We start from the raw sequence: 19,992 nt of genomic DNA on the forward strand, positions 1-19,992 counted from the left end.
CTTTGGGATAGTTTTAGTATCCATTGTACGTGTGCCTGAGGTCTCAAGGTGTGTTGGTTGCTTTGGGATGGTTTAAAGTTCCAGTGTACGTGTGTCTGAGTTCTCAAGGTGTGTTGGTTGCTTTGGGAAGAGTCTTAGTATCTACTGTACGTGTGTCTGAGTTCTCAAGGTGTGTTGGTTGCTTTGGGATAGTTTCATTTTCACTGTACGTGTGTCTGAGATCTCAAGGTGCATTGGTTGCTTTGGGAAGAGTTTTATATTCCACTGTACGTGTGTCTGGGGTCTCAAGGTGCATTGGTTGCTTTGGGAAGAGTTTTAGTATCCACTGCACGTGTGTCTGAGATCTTTAGGTGCGTTGGTTGCTTTAAGATAGTTTTAATATCCACTGTAGATGTGTCTGAGGTCTCAAGGTGTGTTGGTTACGTTCGGAAGAATTTTAGTTCCTAATGCACGTGCGTCTGAGGTCTTAAGATGCGTTGGTTGCTTTGGGATAGTTTTAATATCCACTTCACATGTGTCTGAGGTATCAAGGTGTGCTGGTTGCTTTTAGAGGGTTTTAGTATCCCCTGTACGTGTGTCTGAGGTCTCAAGGTGCGTTGGTTGCTTTGGGATAGTTTTAATATCCACTGTAAGTGCGTCTGAGGTCTCAAGGTGTGATGTTTGCTTTCGGAGAGTTTTAAATTCCACTGTACTTGTGTCTGAGGTCTCAAGGTGTGTTGGTTGCTTTGAAATAGTTTTAGTATCCCCTGTACGTGTGTCTGAGGTCTCAAGGTGCGTTGGTTGCTTTGGGATAGTTTTAATATCCACTGTAAGTGCGTCTGAGGTCTCAAGGTGTGATATTTGCTTTCGGAGAGTTTTAAATTCCACTGTACTTGTGTCTGAGGTCTCAAGGTGTGTTGGTTGCTTTGAAATAGTTTTAATATCCACTGTACGTGTGTCTGAGGTCTCAAGGTGTGTTGGTTACTTTGGGAAGAATTTTAGTACCTAATGGATGTGTGTCTGAGGTCTCAAGATGTGTTGTTTGCTTTGGAATAGTTTTAATATACACTGTACGTGTGTCTGAGGTCTCAAGGTGTGTTGGTTGGGGTTGCTTTTGAATAGTTTTAATATACACTGTACGTGTGTCTGAGGTCTCAAGGTGAGTTGGTTGCTTCGGGATAGTTTTAGTATCCCCTGTACGTGTGTCTGAGGTCTCAAGCTGCGTTGGTTGCTTTGGAATAGTTTTAGCATCCACTGTACATCTGTCTGAGGTCTCAAGGTGTGTTGGTTGCTTCGGGATAGTTTTAGTATCCACTGTGCGTGTGTCTGAGGTCTCAAGGTGCGTTGGTTGCTTTGGGATAGTTTTAGCATACACTGTACATCTGTCTGAGGTCCCAAGGTGTGTTGGTTGCTTCGGGAAGAATTTTAGTACCTAATGCACGTGTGTCTGAGGTCTCAAGATGTGTTGGTTGCTTTGGGATAGTTTTAGTATCCACTGTACGTGTGTCTGAGGTCTCAAGGTGTGTTGGTTTTCATTGCAGCTTAACCTCAGGAGTACCATCAGCAAGACATTCCCTGCCCGCGGGGTAGAGAAAGGGCGATTGTTGGAATACCTACTGCCAGACTTACGGGTACCCCAGAGCTACGAGGTCTGCCTGACGCCCGTCACCAGCTTCGGATTAGGGGACTTGGCCTCACGGATTATTCGCTACACAGAACGTGAGTATCACCACATTATACCCCCACTCCTATGATTTTGTGGTTAACCTCAGCTAGGACCTAAGAGAGATGTTTACATGTGAAGTCAGTGAGGGCTACTCTGCAAATGCCATAGAGTTACCCCTTTCCAAAATGTCTGCAGAAAGAAGGAAGCCTTATTATTTTTTATCTAAATCTCTTTCGACAACTTTAAAGAACAGCACTGGCTAAGACTTAGAATAAAATGTTGTTGTTTTACTAGCACACTTTCAGATTTTGACATCACATCAACTCTATGACTCATTGGTCTAGGATTACCAGTGGTGGCTTAATACAGTGAAGTCAAAGTTAAGAACACCTTTATTTATAGATAGCGATTTATAAAAAACATAAAATTTTTGCTTTATTTTCAAAATGCTTTATTTTAAAGCAAAAGAGCTTTAGGAAAATATTATCTCGTTTGACACGGAGTTTAAGGTCAAGGTCAAGATAAGCTTTATTCAGCTGTTTTTCAATACAGTCATAAAAGCACATATTTATGATAAAATACGGTTCAATTGATAATATTTCCAAGATTATACATACAAAAAACAGAGACAGATATCATACTCAGTTAAAAACATAGTACAAGATTTACAAATTCATAATAATAGATTTCCTGATTTGTAGCACCTTTTTAAAGAACTTTGTTAATCTCCACGCTACATGCTCATTTTCCAGTAGCTGGGGTAAGAGCATGGCCTGGCGGCACTGCCTAAGCCCTAAACCCTTTAAAAATGGTATAATCTAAACTTTCCTTGGCTCCGTATAAAATTTACAAAATAAAACTAAATGCATAGTCGACTGGTCCGAGATCTTATCGCAAGGACACGGTATTAGTTTGCGCGACCAGTCGTTCATTTTCGGGAAAGATGTTAATCTATGGATATTTCCCAGTCTAAACCTAATTAAAAGGAATCTATCAAATGTTCCAGGTACGAATGATAGGTAAGGCGGAGGTTATGCTGATGTAACTCTTGACGAACATTGAATATGATCAAATACTTTGGTATGCCTAACATAGGGTAATCCGTAAATGTTTCCAAACATTTATCATAGTGCAAGAATGCGTTTCCAAGATGGAGGACGGGAGTTACCCGACAGGAGTGCCCCGCACCCCATTTCTTCTTGCTGTTCTTGCGTTGATTCAGCTAGCCTGGAAGGTATACACTTAGGTGTAGATTTAGAGTTTGGTGAACAGGGTACTTCCTGGCAAATTTAGGGTTGGGAGGACCACCAGTTTTCTGTCGGCAGAGCCTCCGATTGAAAGCTTCCTCCATCGGTCCAGCGGAGGAGGGGACATGAGAGAAAGGAAGTTGCACTGGGTGTGCGGGTGATTAGTTATTTGCTTTTCAACAACAAATTCCCACTTTGGAAGTTTGTTTTTGAAAAACAAAAGCGTTGACAAAGTTTGATCAACCGCAGTCAAAACCGACATTTGTCTCAATATAATTAAGGGTAAAGAGCTTGGGGCTCCTCTGGAAAACGGCGAGGCCCATATGGAGGTTTTAATAAATAACGCAAAATCAACTTATATTACAGTTGGCCAAAAAGGGAGAATTGTTCCTTCCAGGGTTCTGGTAATGTTGCTTCTGGTGATTGCACTAAGAATGAGTTGTCTAAATGGAACTGGCTAGATAAGGCACTCAATTGCAACTATATAAATAACCGCAAACAGTCTAAGTTATTTTACCGAGGGCTTCAAAGTTTTGTCCTGGAATTTAGCGGACTGCTCCAGCAGAGCTCAGAAGCTTAGCGTCTCATTTACAAAAAAATGATGGAGAGCTGCAAGCAATTTTGCGGCGCTGAGCCGCTTAATTTTTAAAGCACATGGATGCATCATATTAACAACAATACGACGCATCCGTGTGCTTTGCCCTGAGCTGGTGCACAATTGGCTGCCATGCGCCAGCGCAGGCACCCTCTGTCATCTTGCAAGGGGGCCTGCGTTGCATGAATGACTGTTTTTGTGCAGGAAGGTATTCCTTCATGCACAAAAACAATCATTAATGGCATTATCCTTTTTCTATGTGTGCCTCAGAATGCAGCATACATAGTGGAAAAAACTAGGAGAAATAAAAGTATTTCTCCTCGTTGTGCCCCTCCTAAGCCTCCCCTGGGGGGTCGTAGGATGCTGACGCATTTCCCGCTTTACAAAGCGTTATAAATCTGGTAATGTGTTACGTTCCATGGATGTTGCATGGGAACACCCACTGCAACACCCATGGAATGCAGAGAAATGTGTGAAAGGGGCCGATGTTTACAAGACCCTGAAAAGTCGCACAGGGTGACTTTACGTGGCCCTGTAAATATGGGCAGGCCCAATGCCCCGCCGGTGCATCAAAACAGTGACGCCCCGGCGGTGCAATGGGCTTGTAAATGTGGCCCTTAGTTCTGTGGCTCATTTGTGCACAGATATTATCTGTCTTCGAGAGACCTGGTGTGAGAAGCCTTTTGACTGTGAAAATTATGATGTTATCAGTTGCCCGGCTAAAAAATGAAAGACAGGCCAGTGGAGGAATTGCTATTCTCCTTAGCACAGTTTACACTTGGTCAACAAATCCTTGATTCGTGTTTCAAACCTTCGACAGTGTTTATCATTTTGTTGCAGTGGCCTGCAGGGCTCGAAGTCAGTTCAGTATTTCCTTGATCATCTTTATCTCCCACCGGCCCTACTTGTGATTCTCTCCTCAGCTCTTTCTTCCATTTTATTTCTCAAACTGTGGAAGGAGAGAATATTGGTAAATATGTTAATTGTGAGGGACTTTACGCTACAATCTAATTATGCTGTCAGCCTGTTTGCAGATAGGGATCAGGAGGAAGTCTTAAACACACCAAGGGGCATATCATCAAGGGCTTTATCTCCGCTTTTCTGGCTTTAAAAGCCAGAAAAGCGGAGATAAAACCAACGCCCTATCAGCAAGAGGGTGCTAACATGCCTATTCGCATGTTAGCACCCTTTAACACTGCGCCTACCTTTGTATCTCTAATGAGATGCAAAGTGGGCGTTCCTGACATACACTACATGTCAGGAGAGCAATAACGCGTCTTTGCACTATCAGCAAGGATGCCCTTGCATTTTAGCAGATGTTAGTTTTTTGAGAAAACTGCTGTTTTCTCCAAAAACTAACGTCTGCTAAAATCCTGACTAAGCCACCCCTAACATTGGGGGTGGATTATGCTGATACGACCACAGGGTCGTATCAGCAAGGTCATCGCCCTTTTGCAGGGAACATTTCTGGGAAACCAGCGATGTTCCCAGCAAAACGGCGATAACATCGGTATCTCTGGAATTTTTATCGCCCTGGAGCAGTGCGTTGATGATAACGCGCTACCAGGGCGATAAAAAGCAGAGACAGCCAGCGATAATTATCGCTGGCCGTTGCTGATATGGCCCCAAGTTCCCTTCTTCCCCCATCCTGTAGAGCTGATAAGAGAGGTAAGCTTCTCTTAAGTGCATTTAGGGATAATGATTATATAGTCGTAAATGGAAGATTGTCCAATGATATCCCTTCCCATTTCACATACAGGAGTGGTAAGAAGACCTCTTTAATCGATTACAGTCTTACTACTTTTCACGTGTTCAGTTTGCTAAGTCACCTAGAGATAGTGGACTCTCCGTGGAGCGACCATAAAGTAATATCTCATAACAGTCCTCGCCCTGGGATTTTAAGGGCGATACAATGCTCCTTAATGTAGCAAATGGGAAAGTACAAGGGAATAAAAAATTGATAATAAACACTTCACAACTTGACACTAATATGGATTTCATCTCTGTGGCTTCCTTTGAGAAGGATGTACATGTCTTTGTGGCAGAAAACTTTCTCCCTCAAGGGGCACCTTGGGTAAATAATGAATCCTTAGAAATTGCCCATAAGGAATTTAGTCTTAACAAATTAATAAACTGCAAAGCCGGCAATTCTTAGCTTTCTCATGGATAGGAACGAAAATTATAAAACTACTTAAAAGAAGGCAAACAAAATGGATGAAGACGATAAAGAAACAACAGTCTGACAAGATCTAGGTAGAACTGCGGGAAGCTGCCGTAAATAATGGTTCCAGAAGGTTCTAGCATACAATTAACACCTCTATTATGAGTGGTATTGGCCCCAAAATTAGTCCAATCCGAAACAGTGAGTGGTCCTAGCATATTTCGAATCTTTACTCTGCTAACCATCCATTGATGAGGTTCTACTTCCCTTGCCGGTTATCCCCTCTGAAGGGGGCGATTTAGTAGGTCCCTCGCGCACCCAGATTAAAAAGATTATACAACATGCAAGACCCTCAGCTGTTAGTGGACCGGATGAAGTTCTGTAAACTGGTATTAAATTGGAAGAGGACCTTGGGTCAGATTATTTGGCTGCCCTTTTTCATTATTGTTATCGATTTAATTCAGTTCCATCGTCCTGGCGGGTCTGTATCATCTTACCGCTACATAAGAAGGGCTTTGCTGCCCTTCCTAATGATTACTACCAAATTATCACTCCTTGACCCGATACAGACTTTTTTGCTAAGACCCTTCTAGATCATCTCCAGGATTGTGCGAATGCTTATAACCATATTCCGTTGGAGCAGGCTGGTTTCAAACCTAACAGTTCTACCTTAGATAGTATTACAAATATGCGATGTGACGTAATATGCCGGTTCCCGCCATTCTTATTGATTTCTCCATGACCTTAGACCATGTAGATTGCCCTACTCTCTGGTGAAAGCTTAGGAATTAAAAAATTCTTGATTGTCTGCTTAATCTTATTATTGCACTTTATTCGGTTACCTGGTGCCATGTACTTTCAGCGAGGGACTGTGGTTTATCTCATAAAATACTGACAGACAACAGTCTTCATCTGGGCTGTCTGTTAGCCCCTTTATTATTTTCCCTCCATGTGTTTGATGCCCCGAAGTTAGGTCACCGTAAATTAGCCTCATTGCTCTATGCGGACGATATAGTGATTTTGGACCTAACTGCTCGGACACTTCTGAGTCGTTTCGATTGCCTGCAGAACTTCACTGATAGCCATTATTTAAAAACTAATATTAATAAGAGTAAAGTGAGTCTTTTGTGCTAAGTAGGGAAGAAAATTGAAAAATTATAAGTGGTGATTAGATACTGAGGACTTGGAATGTCTTAATTCATATCCGTATGTGGGCAAACGTTTCTCCCCCAATCTTTCTGTGAAAATACCAATATTTCATTTATGTAGAAAAATGATGGCATATATTAAAAATTTCTAAAACTTTATAGGGCTATAGACCACAGATGCTTTATCCGTTTGCTGTCCGTGTATAATGTAAAAATCCCCTCAACTTTACTATATGCAATTGAAATAATGGATGTGAAATTTTGGAGCTTTCTTTGTAAAATCTGTAACGTAATTACCCTTGCACCGGTTGAAGCCTTACGCTTAGAATTGTGACTCCCGAGAATCTATGGTAAGGGGCCAGCTGACGTCCTTCGTTGGGGCCACAGGCTTTTGCTTAGTAACAAGAATCCCTTTTGAAGCTAACTTTGTTCAGAAGAATTTGACCAATGTAGGTCTACTAGCTACAATATTAGGAATTTTAATAAAGAACGACAGCACTTTAATTTGAATAGGGGTGAGCTTGTGGCAATGTCTCGCTCAGCACTTAAGATCTTTCTAAGACATAGCTTCAAGGGATTTAGATATGCTTGCTTGTAGGGGAAAAAGAAAGGTGGAGTTAATTGTTGCTACATGCACCGGGGTTTATCCCCAGCGATATTTAAAGGGGAACTCAACGTTTGTCCCATTGTTTCGATTGAACATTCTGCTGTTAAATATTATTAAAGGTGCATGGTAGGGCGTGGCTCCGGAGCTCAGATTTTGTAATCTCTGCAGGGTTTTGTTACAAACTTTAAAGCATGTCTTCTTTGTGCACCCCTCATTGTATAATAACCGTTGATGTTTGCTGAAACCATTGTTTTTAAAATGTGGAGTGCACTCAGCGAAAGATGCCATGCAACTTTTGTTTAACCCACTGAATGAAATGATGTGTTTTAAAATGTCAACCTTTTTTTTAAGCATTTTAGCTGTATATTGATTAAGTAATCTGTAATCTCTGTAAAGTGGATCCCTTTCTGGATCTGTATTTTAAAAATAAAACACATTGAAATTGATTGATTGAGTGACCATTAGTTTGTCTTGAAGCGCATGCCATCACATGCTTTATAATGTTATATCTAGAAAATAACCATGAACCATCTTGGAACAGTGAGCCAGTGCTAGGGTTTGCCAACAATAACTCCAAGATGATGATTCGTGTATGCGTATGTGGCAATGTGGAATATTTTTGGTTACTTTTTCTGACAAAAAATAGTAAAATGGCTATCCTGTGTGTACATTCTTGCACACGTGCAGAAATATGGGAAGCCAAATTTGAATGTTTTGTTCAAATTTATGACAAAAAATGCACTGCACTGGCTGACAACTTGGAATGGTTTTTGCCATAAAAAAGCAATCAGTGGTGCTTCCTGCATGCGCATGTGTCTGCAGTCAGTGGCGGCCATATTGGAATGGTTTATTCCATGGAACCTGCCAAAGCAAATAAAACACTGGCAATGTCAACAGTCGAATCTGTTGAATTTGCCAATATTTGTTTTATGTGGATAGTCGACACAAGGACAGATTGCTTTCTTCTGGTCTGTTTTTTTTCTGCAGTCAATTTATAATTGTCTGCACCTTGGTTGCTTCCTTGGCCCCAGCCATGTCCTCCTTGATATCACCGAGGAGTGTGTGTACCCTTTTAACTCTTGTTTCTCAGACACTTGAGTGGCCACAGACTCCTGGAACTTTGACAGTCTCCGATAAAACAGGGAGCAGAGCCCATGTCCCGCCGCAGTTTTATTATTCATGAATTCTGCATCCCCAGGCGGTTGGTTCCTTCCTTGCGTGTCTGTTTAAACACTGCCGCAGATTCATCATTCCTAATGCAAGATGACAAGCTCCCTACTCCAGTTAATAGGTAAAAAATATGTTTTGTTAGTTCTCGTATGGCATGTGATTAATCAATAACTTAAGTGCAGTGTTCTTCTTGAAGTGAAATTCTTGTGAAGTCTCTCTTTGTAGTTCTGCCCTCAATGCTGCAGCATCAGCCCCTGGGGGGGGGGGGGGGGGGCGGCGGGGCACACATCAGGGGCTCCCCCTCAGCCTAAGGCCTATGAATATTTGTGAGAAATAGGAGGCTCTGCGTTCTGCCACATTCTGCAAGGGGGCCCTTCGTTTAGGTTCACACCCCTGAATGTCTGCCCAGGGCTTCCTATCTGGCAGTCTACTGCAGAACAGCTGACCCTAGCAGGCCACCATCCCTGGGATTTTAGTGATTCGCAGTGGGCCCAAACTGAGACCTACCTCATGAATATTCATGAGGTAGGTCTATTTGCGACCCACTAGGAATCGCAATTGAAACTCAGAAGAGTTTCATACAATTGAAATAGCGATTTCCTACTTTCGATTAGCAGGAAATCGCAATTAGGAACTAGCTATTTCGAACTTTCATACATATGTCCCATAGCGCCTCCGTTTCTAGAATCCAAGCCTGAACAACTGATTCAATACATTTTTCTGCTCTGCCTTCTAGGGCCTGTAGTCCTGGTTTCATTATGAGGGGAACAGGACTATAAATCCCAGAATGCAAAACAGCCACAAGACCTGGCAAAACCAATAAGTCTGGCCTTGGAACTCCTGCATTATTTTTCCAACCATGCGCAATAATGAAGTGTTCACAGGTTACTGAAATAAGAACGAAACAAGCTGTGGAATTCATTCAGTAGACATGCCTTCTCTCTGACAGGTACTCTGGTGTTATGTGTAATAATTGGCAATAAGTACCTGACATACATAGTCACTGCAGAGTTTACAAACATGGTGCAGGTCTAGCACACAGCAGCTATTTAGGGCCATACAAAATGTCACACACTGCGATAGGGAGAACTACACAACAAAACCTCCTTTATTGGCTGGACGATGTCTTTCCTATTCTAATTAAGAATAGTTTTATTAGTATATGTGCTTAAAAAGTACCCTTAAAGGACTTAAAAAAAGAAGCTTGTTAACTCTTTCATTGCTGCAGCGCAATTTGTGTTTGACCAGCGGCGTAGCAAGGGTGCCGCAGGCTCTACACAAGCAAGAAAAATAGTTTTGTAGTACAAAGGAGTTATAATTAGTGTGCGGTGGACCCCTCACATCCCTATTTACAAGGGTGGCATAAATAGGAGGCAGCTCCAAAATTAAGACCAGGGTAAACCTGGTCTTAACATGGCAAAACGAGGAGATATGCTTTATAGCTCCTCGTTTTTGCTGTTTCTAGTTTGCTGCATTGTGCAGCACACATAGAAACAGAAAATTGTCGTGAATAACTGCTTATATGCAGGAAGGCAACAATCATTTGAAAAATTGCGACTTGTAACTTCTGTGGGTGCTGCACAAAGCAGCACACTTAGAAGTTACAAATCGCCATTCTGGATTGTTTATGTGCACGAAGGGACACCTTCCTGCACATAAACATTCCTTCCATCAACGCAGGCACCCTTGCAGTATGGTGCAAGGGTGCCTGCGTTGGCACTAGGCAGCGGAATTTAGTGCCAGCGCAGGGAGAAATGCAGACGTGCGCTGTATTATTGTAAAAAGGGGGCATCCCTGCGTTTCTAAAGTGATGGAGTGCAGCATTAGCAGTTTTGGAGTTAATCCGCACTCTGTTATACATATGCACCTACATGGTTTAGGGCCTGATTTAGATATCGGCCAACGGGTGACTCCATCACAACGGTGACGAATAACCCGTCCGCCGAAATATCATTCCTATAGGATATAATCGGATTTATACTTTGGCGGACGGGATATCCATCACCGTTGCGACGGAGTACTATATCTTCTGAGATATGAATCAAGCCCTAAAACAAACTCTTTCCCATGCCTTGTGCCCCCCGTCAGAGCAGTTTGCTCCCGTTTTAATCTAAACTACACTTAAAAATATGAGTTAACAAAAAATAGCAACTGTGGATTAAACTGGAGCACTTGAGGAGGTGAAACAAATGTGCTGCCTCGAAGCTGCATGTCAGCGCTAGGAGAAAGGACGGCCTTGGAGGTGCTTTTCTGTGCGGTCAAACGTTGTAATTTCATTAACGTTAATATTTTTTAACTCTTAAAGTTAATCCAGTGCAAAAAAATATTTTGAAAAATTATGGAAAAATATGAGGAGGAAGCAAGAGCTAATGTAGAAGGGAATCTGTAACTTCACGATTGGAACCACTGAACACTGACCAAGACTTACCTAGTGCTTAATTTGTAAAAAAAACACAGAAGTGAGAGGGCCCCAGTCAGGGGGCAGCTTGCACCAACCACTGAATAAATAAACAATTGTTGTTGTGCTCATCTCTAAATTAAACAGACAGCGCTACCATGTGGCAGACAGTCATTAGTGTTGACAACTTAAGTGGCATTGCTGAGCATTGGAAACCACCTGCTCAAATTAAGCACTGCTTAGCTTGTCTGCAAACATCAGCAGAAACAGACTGCTCACCTCTGGGCTCCTGGTGGTCACCGAGACTCTTTAATGTACATCTGAAATGGGCGATGAGAAGCAAGGTTGCTGGAGTCAGAACTAGCATTTCCTGCATGGCGGGCTGAGCTTTTCAAGAGACACTGAGTGTAGTATCTGGGAAGCTGCCGGACCTTAGTAAAAGCTAAAAACAGGTTTAAAGAAATTGAATTGCCCCAAAGACTGTTGGAAATATATGGAAAAAAGGGAATGAAAAAAAGTCAGGCACAACTCCAGAATTAAACTTAGTATTGCTTCTATGGAAAATACAAACGCTTCCACTGAGCCAAATGCCCAAGCTATTCATGAGTATAATATCAAAGAAGAAAAGAATAATTCACTGTGGGTTCTTGATGGATATTGACTTACTTATCTGTTTGGCTGAAAAGAGAAGAACAGAAGAAGCGATGATTGGCAGGGCCTGGTTGTAGTATCTCGGGAGCTCCTGGGTCAGCACAGAAGAAAGAAATTCAATATTACAACAAAAAAAGATTTCGAAAAATGGTTTGTTCTTACAACTGTTGACCTAACACCCAAAGGCCGTGTGTGTGGGGGGGTTGGCTGCAGGGTCTGTGTGTAGGCCAGGACTTGCGGCCAACGCCATGCTGCGGCCAACGCCATGCTGCGCACAGCTAAACGCGGCGCGTGGCAGTGGTTTGACTGCCTGTGGGAGGCGGGTAAGTGCCTGGCTGCAGGCCTGGCCCGCAGCCAACCCCACACTGCGCGCAGCCCAAGGAGGTGCCCAGCACGGGGTAGGCCTGGCTAGGTATGGTAATAAAATATGACTTTCTGTTATAAAAAGAATCCTAGAAATTAACTGAAAAAACAAAAGTTAAAATGATGTTCTTAGTTGGGTATGGTTATAATATTTTACCTTAAATTGTAAAATTCTGAGACGTTCACTGAAAAAAAAAAAAACTTTAAAGTGGTGTTACAGTTATGGGAAAATATAACTTAAAATGTTGTATTTTAAACTCAAAAGACGCTGAAAAATTCATCAGTTTGCTTGGAGCAACTATAACTCACGCCCTAGCCATGCACTGCCTATTACGCCACATATTACATCACTCATTACATGTTCAATGACATCATTGATTGTATCAATGCAACATCTGACATAATTGATGACAACACTCTACATGGCAGGGGTGCAAGTTATAGTTTTTACATTAAATACACACACACATTTATGTGTATTTGAAAGGAAAAAAACGCTAGTCTGTCAGGGACTTGGCGGTCTCAAAGGCCAGGCCTAATAATGTGTAGGGTGGGCCCCTTAAGCAAGGCCATGGGTAACTTGAGGGCCCGGAAGCGAGCCTGCTCCACCCTCGCCCTGCCCCCCTCATCCTCCAGCTCTGGTCACTTCTCAGACACCTTTCCTCCCTTCCTCCTGTGGCCACAACCATGCTACACACTGCCAGTGCTTTGCTGTGAAATGGAGGTTTCCTTTCAAGGTGGAATTCCATTTAATCAGCTACAATTGGTTTCCAGTGGCTCCTTCATTATTGGGCTTGGATGCCGGACAATGCATATCAAGAGGGGGAAATAAGGAAAATACCACCGTGTGAATGTACCAAATGAAGACCAGCTGTCACCGTGTGACATAAACTCCAGATCTCACTAGAAGCACTTCAGCAGGTGTGTGGAAACCCCCTGGCCAGCAGTCCAGTGGAATCCTGTCGGACACATGCTGAAATCCCCCCCAGGGCCACAGTCACGTGACCCGAGGCCAGCATGAAAAGGTGGACTAGATTCTACTCTGCTAACAACAGCAATGCATCGTTGATTTTGTATTTTTTACTGTTGTATTCTTAAAACATGTATTAAACATATATATTTTTTCTTTTCCAGCTACCGTCTACCCCAACCCTGCAGGTAGGACAGTATTTACATTTCCTTTTGTTTCAGTAACTGCATTTTTACTCTTCAGGTTACGCACGTTTTGGAATTATTTCCTATGTGGTGGTGTTGGCATGTGAGACAGGAATAAACACAACATATGGTATAATGTTGCTGGTATGATGCGTCTCACGCATGGCATTGTACGCTTTCCAGGCTGCGGCAACGCTGTGCGACGGAAGTGTGCTTCAGCGCCTAGGGTGAGATTGATCATTGGATTGCCTCGCTCCTGTGTCACGCAGGGTGTCACTTCACGGCAACACTTAAGTCAGATTGGCCCCGTGCATGGCCCTGCATTGCATTGTAAATCTGGAGCAACGCACGCAGGGCTAGTCGCAGCCTTGCGTTCCATGGGTGGAGCGTGGGTGCTCCATGGATTTTGGTGCATTCCCAGATTTAACAACACTGGCAAACCTGGGAGTGCCTCAAAATGCTTCACCTGTCCAGGGGAGGCAGAACAAGGAGAAATATCTTTATTCTGCCTCTTTGTATCCTCTTTGTAGGTGTGTTGCATTCAGCAGCACACTTAGAGAGAGAAGAAAGCCTCTATGGATTGTTTTTGTGCAGGAATGCGTCCCTTCTTGCACAAAAACGATCCTGCTTGCAACATGGGCTCTCTTGCACCGTGGCTCAAGGGTGCCTGCGTTGATGCAAGGCAGCAGATTGTGCGCCAGCGCAGGCAGAGAGCAGGAATGGGCCATATATTGGCAAATATGGCTCATTCCTGCCCTCTCCTTTTCATGCAGCACAGTGCAGCAAGTTGTCTAGAAGCATTGTCGGAAATGTTGTGTAATCTGGGCCTTAAAATTTAGGGACAGATTAAACAAGCGTTTGCACTGCCCTTGCGTCACGTGAAATGTACACCTTGCGCGGCATAGTAAATCTGGAGGAACGCAAGGCAGCGCAACTCACAGCCTTGCGATACTCTGCGCCAGGAAGGCGATACATGGGTAAACAGTACATGTTGCCACGTATCCACCCTTGTATTTTGGCGCATTCCAAGATTTACCAACACTAGTAAACCTGCAAATGTGTCAAAATAGTACACCTTCCCAGGTGGGAGGTAAGTGTTCCGTAAATGAAAGTTCAATTTTTAGCTTCTATCTGATTTGCAAGAGGACAAGAGTGACAAAGTCGGATTTATTCAGATTTGAGGGACGCCAAAGTGGTGTTGGGTAGGCCACTGAGCAGAGTGTTGCATGTGTCCTGGTGTGGGTGGACCAGGCCTTACACTGTTCTGAAACTGGTTTCTGGAAAGAAGGCTTTCTCTGTTTTCAAAAGACAGGGCTGCTAGCATGCTATCTTAGTTTCCCTGGCATTGCCTTTGTCAGGTCTGTGATGATGGTGAACCCAAGTGAATTTGCATAGATATTGTTACGGGATAAAGCTGTCTAAATGTATGTCAGATATCCATGCTTGGATAACTTGTTGTTGAACAGGAGGACCGAGAGTCTTGGCAAGGGGTGAAAGTTGGGGTTTGAAATGTTGAGCCAGGTTTGGACTGCTTGTTGCAGCTCACTCCGGGTGAATGACAGTAATTCAGTGAGTGCTGGTGCTGCGCTGCTGGCAGGCGCTTGGCTTCCAGGTCCGAATGAGGTGCAGTTTGTGTTTGAGACGGAGGATGTCTGGAGCAGAGGAGACTTGTGTGTCGTTAGCGTATCAGCGAATTTCTTGCAGCCGCTGGTCAATATGGCCCAAGAGGCTTGACGTGAAGATTAAAGATGACCAAGGACCAAACCCAAGACTGGGGGTCCGCAGATGATAGGGAGCCGCTGGGCTCCGGAGGTGCCCATCTGAACAAACTCGTGTCGGCTGGATGGACATTAGGAGTCCTAGTGAAGGACATTGTGAGTGCAAGATTCCAGGGAGTGGGTGAGGGTGACACGGTCAATGGACTTGAGGGGTCATCTTTATCTAGGATGAGGAAGACATTGCCTGTGTTGCCGCGTGATCTAGGTTGGTCGTCATGCAGGGGATGGTTGGTGTTGGGAGCATTCTAAGTTTTTCCTATGAAGTATGAGTGATGAGACGGTAGCTGGCGAGGTCTGTCTGGGTCATGGTCAGTTGCGTCAACAGAATGAGGATCTCTGCTTTCTTGAGGGCCTTCAAGAAAGGCTAAGGGAATAAATAACAAGATTGATTAAGGTGCGAGGGCATCTCCTCCAGGGATTTGTCAATGGCTGGCACTAGGATGTCGTCTTCCAGTGAGGCGGACTTGAGTTACCATGGTTGCTGGTCAGAGTGAATATGACTGTGTGTGATTCGATGCGACTCCCTATGTCAATGACGATAGCTGTGTGCGAGTGAATATAACAGAGCGGCTGAGTGAATAAGACTGTGTTAGTGAATGTGACCGCCTGCGTTGGTCAGTGTGACTGTCTGCATGAGTGATAACTGCACAGAAAGAAAATGACATCTGTAAATTGTATGCTTACTCTGAAATGGAAACACTGAGATCAATACTTAGGAAGGAAGCGTCAGAGAACTGTGGGAACGGTTGGACTGCTGCGGACGTGGAAAAAAGGATGTTTTTTCTTAATCTTTTTTGCTATTCACAATAACAGATTTTAGCATAGGCAGACCTACATTTTTCCATTACATCTGTTTTTTATTTGTTGTGCTCTCATCTTACATTAACGTGTGCTTGAAATGTCTTCCACATGTATTCTCTGACATGCACCGCAAACCTTCCCTGGAAGTATTAAAAAATGCAAAGATCTGGAAATAATCCTAAAATGTTTTGATTGCTGCTGAAATCTGAATGTGCTGGCTGTGGTAGTGGTGGGAATGTGGCAGGTTGCACATTCATTCCATCTAGGCTGTGGGGATTGCTGTGTCTTGTTGATGTTTCCCTCCAGTGGCCATGTATTTGTGGGTTATAAATGATATCTTAATCATTGGGGCAGGCAGCAAAGACCATCTGAAGCCTTTGCACCAGTGTCTCAGCAGCGCCCCTTCAACGCTGTTGTTTGGACTGCCCCAAACTTGAGTCTGGTTGGTACACATGTATGCACATGACCCAATGCTACTGAGGTGAATAACTGAGTATGGATGCATTTATTAATGTATTCCTATTGAGAGCACGAAGCAGGCCTGAAAGAGTGCCACAGCTGGTTACAGAAAGACAGCAGGGAAACCGAAATAAGTGGGACACTTTAGCCCCTCATTAAACATTGACCAGCTCTGGCCGGCTCATTACAGACACTGTTTCCAGTCCTTGATATTGGTCTCATGGTCTATTAGAACACTAGAATGTTGAGAAGCCCATCGAAGACAATGAAGTGAGTTTGGGCTTATAATGGCTGGTATGAGCCTTCTGCTCCAGCATTCCAATGTTTGTCTTTCTGTTTCTCCCTTTTTAATTTTAGAATGTTCTACCGCTAGCGGGTGGATTGTTTGTATAGCCTTATAGCCTGCTGCAGAGGGCTATGCCGGTTGTTAAAAGCCCTCTCCCTCATTATAGGACCTCGCCTGCGGCTCTGGCCTATAGCTTATGTTTAGGGCCTATGACTTGAGTGAAGCAGGTTTCGGCTATGGAATTTCACTCTGCTCAATCATGAGTTGGCCGTTGTACATGCCCTCCCATTTACAGGTTATGGGAACAACGGGCCCGGTGTTACCAGCCATGTAATCTGGAATGTACAGCCTGCATTGCAACCAAGACCAATTTACCTGCCCCAGCCCAACCCTCAGCTATGGCACATGGGGAAGATGTAAAGCTTCCTCCTGCCAAATATAGTCACCCCCACTGTTGCAAAGTCATCCTGTGCCCCGGGCACCCCCCAACTTTTTTGCTGACTGATACTGGTAGTAACTGACTCTGCCTGACCCTGGGCTCAGTCTAACCAGGCCGAGGGACAGTGCTGTGCTGAAATAGACACTTAGAATACAGTGAAAACACCTACATACACTTGGGTACACTATGGGTAAGGGTATCCCTGTGATTGGCATGACCTCCCGTATAAGGCCCTAGTACATAATAGGGCAGGGGGATTGAAACTACCTTTAAGGGGAAACAGCCTTTACAATGTGGCTGTTACATGGCATTACTGTTACAAGGCGGTCATTACAACGACTGTGTTGTTACAACGCGATGCCTTTAGCAAGCAAGTCATTAGATCGACTTGCTCTAGATGGTGCTCCAACCTAAAGAATAGTGTAATTTACTATTCCAACACCTTCCCTACTGTTGCGCAGGGTGGAGTTGGAATACTAAATTATACTATTCCTCAGATTGGAGCGCCATCTACAGCAAGTCGATCTAATGACTTCCGTGGTAAAGGTATCGCGCTCTAACAATGCGGTTATTGAAACAACCGCATTGTAATGGTATGTGAAGTAAAAGCATGCATTGTATCATGCTATGTTCCCTTTAAGTCCCTAGTATATAATAGGGCATGGCAGTTAGAGGCCAGCAGCCCTTTCTGCACTTGCATGTGGGCACCGCTAAAGCCTGTGGTCAGTTTAAAAGCAGCCATGTGTTGCAGGACTGCTTTTTAACATGCAAATTGTGCCCAAACTCGACTTTGGTGTTTGGGGCACTTAAAAATGGATAACCTACAATCTTTGTATAAGGAAGACCCTTATAAATGAGTTTTATATGCCCTTGGTTAAGTGAAATTGCACATTTCACTCCCCACATTATGATAAAGTGCTTCACAAAATTGACTTTTGTGCTAGGAGCACTGTGGAGGGAGGATCAGCAATATTTTTGCATATTCAGAACCCCTCAAGTCTACCCTGGGTGTTCCAGGGTGGAGGTCCTGTAGATATAAGCAGACTTCTTATAAAAGGTGCTTTTATGAGCCTTGGTGTTGGAAAAGTGGCCTGCCACACAGGTTAAAATGACAAGAAGTGATTAATTAATAAATCCTGCTAGGAGAATCATAAAAATAGCATTGAAGGACTTCTCATAATTGTATTGATAAATCCAACAATATGGTATTGTTGAATGTCTCCTAAAATGTACAGACAGAAACGTTATAAGACTTTCTTGTCCAAAAGCCAAAATTCAGCCTTCCAGTGGTCTGTCCTGATTGGTTATAGTTAAGTGTATTAGCCAGGCTCCTTTGATGAGGTGATAAAGAGCCCCTGGGGTTAGCTACCTCTTCTGGGATGGCAGGGTTTTACCACGCAGGAATGCCATAGCGCGGGGAGGGGTCATAAACAATATACATCAAAGCAAGGAGACAGGTAGAAGACACCAGTTTTATTTACTCTTCTTCTCTTTGAACCCAGCCAAAAGCTAGGCTTAAGGAAGGAATGAGCAGATGCAAGGGGGAGAGACTTTGGAGATTAGCCATCCTGGAGGTGTGTTTAGCCAGCTATTTTCTCCCTGCTGGAAAACCAGCCATGATTAATTTTGGGCATATGGTGCTCTCTGAGAGAAAATAGAGCCACACTTTGGAGGACGTGGTCATACCCTGGGGTGTTGCCCTGCACCTCATTGGACAGGAGTGCCCTCTTGCTTGACCCGTAGAACTTGGATTAAGTATCTGAGAGGGGCAGAGCCTCTCAGATTTGCTGATTGAAACGTAAGAGAGCAAGAAGGGTCCACGCTAAGGAGTTTGATGAGCATCAACCAGGCCCTGCACTCTAAAGATTGTGCCTTCTGCACCCTACAGAACTTCAGCCCTGTGGACTACCTTGCTTTAAAAGGATTAAAGAGTGGAGTCCCTCCAAGCTACAGGTTAACAGAGCTCACCTGGAACATCACCACCAAGAATCCTCAGCCTGGAGTACTACCTGTGGATTTGTAAGGGTTTTGTCCAAGTGGATTGTGGGAACTGAAGTCCCAAACTTTCAAGGACCATCTTGGAGCTTCCAGACCCTTGGAGTAAGTTTTGGACACTTTGGGGCCCTTTGGGGAACTTCAGGAAGAAGTTCCAGAAGTTTAGAGACGTTTGGAGCATCTTTGGAAAAAAGCTCCATAAGTGGACTGACTCGACCTGGCCAGCCAACCCGGCGACCCTCAACCGCGAGCCGGCCTGCCATCCAGGTTTGTCCTGTTGAAAAGCTCCGGATGTCCGACTTCCAGAGTTTGACTGGGAGTAAGCTGAAACCCAAGGCAGCAAACCCTCACCGACTCCGGCCTGGTGAAGAGCATCGAAGGACATACATAGAAAAGGTGACCGGGACCAACCGCAAGAGCCACCTTCAACTGTGAGTCGGCCTGGATCCCTGGTTCGTCACGCTGGAAAGCTCGGACTTAAGTTTGACCGAGAGCTCGTCGCAAGGCAAACCGGTGAACCCTCACCCAATCTAGACTGGCTGAGAGCTTCGAGGGACCCCGGGAAGACAGCTCCAGAAACATCTCTAAGTCAGAAGGTAAAAACTTTGACCGAGACCTACAGCGAGGGTAGCCGCAAAAGGCTCCATTGCGGTCAGCCTGAAACTTTGACTTTGACCCGGTCTAGCGTGACCAGATGTCCCAATAGGTGCTATAGTTTTCTATGTGCTATATAGTGTTAAATCTTTAATAAATTCATATCTCCGGTTTCTTACATTGGATTTTTTTCGTTTTGGTGTCATTTTAAAGATAACATTATTTCCTATTTTTATAAGCTGGTGTTGGATTTTTATTGTGAGTTGTGTTTTAACTATGTACTGAATTGGTGTTTTTAAATGCTTCACATAACTGTCTTTGAAGTAAAGTCTGCCTGCTAGCAGCCAAGCTACCAAGGGTTGAGCATGGGAATAATTTTCTAAGACCTGTACTGAGCCCTATATTGTGTTAGTGGCCTTATTGCCAGTGGTAGATATACATTTACCACTACTAATAACCTGTGGGATGTGGCGAATATGCTTGTGTGCGGTGGGTTTTCG

The 19,992-nt window shown here is 43.9% G+C and overlaps 1 protein-coding gene across 3 annotated transcripts in view; it reads left to right on the forward strand.

The window, feature by feature from the left end:
• The window catches only part of MDGA1 (MAM domain containing glycosylphosphatidylinositol anchor 1), a 1,057,897-nt gene that overhangs the window by 746,105 nt on the left and 291,800 nt on the right, over positions 1–19,992 (forward strand). For all 3 annotated transcript variants that reach the window (XM_085610244.1, XM_085610245.1, XM_085610246.1), the window contains exons 11-12: positions 1,521–1,698; positions 13,120–13,143. In XM_085610244.1, the coding sequence (XP_085466370.1) occupies positions 1,521–1,698; positions 13,120–13,143 (202 nt within the window). The remainder of the gene's footprint in view (positions 1–1,520; positions 1,699–13,119; positions 13,144–19,992) is intronic.

The sequence above is a fragment of the Triturus cristatus genome, chromosome 6 (genome assembly GCF_964204655.1).
Source record: "Triturus cristatus chromosome 6, aTriCri1.1, whole genome shotgun sequence".
NCBI classification, from domain to species: Eukaryota; Metazoa; Chordata; class Amphibia; order Caudata; family Salamandridae; genus Triturus; species Triturus cristatus.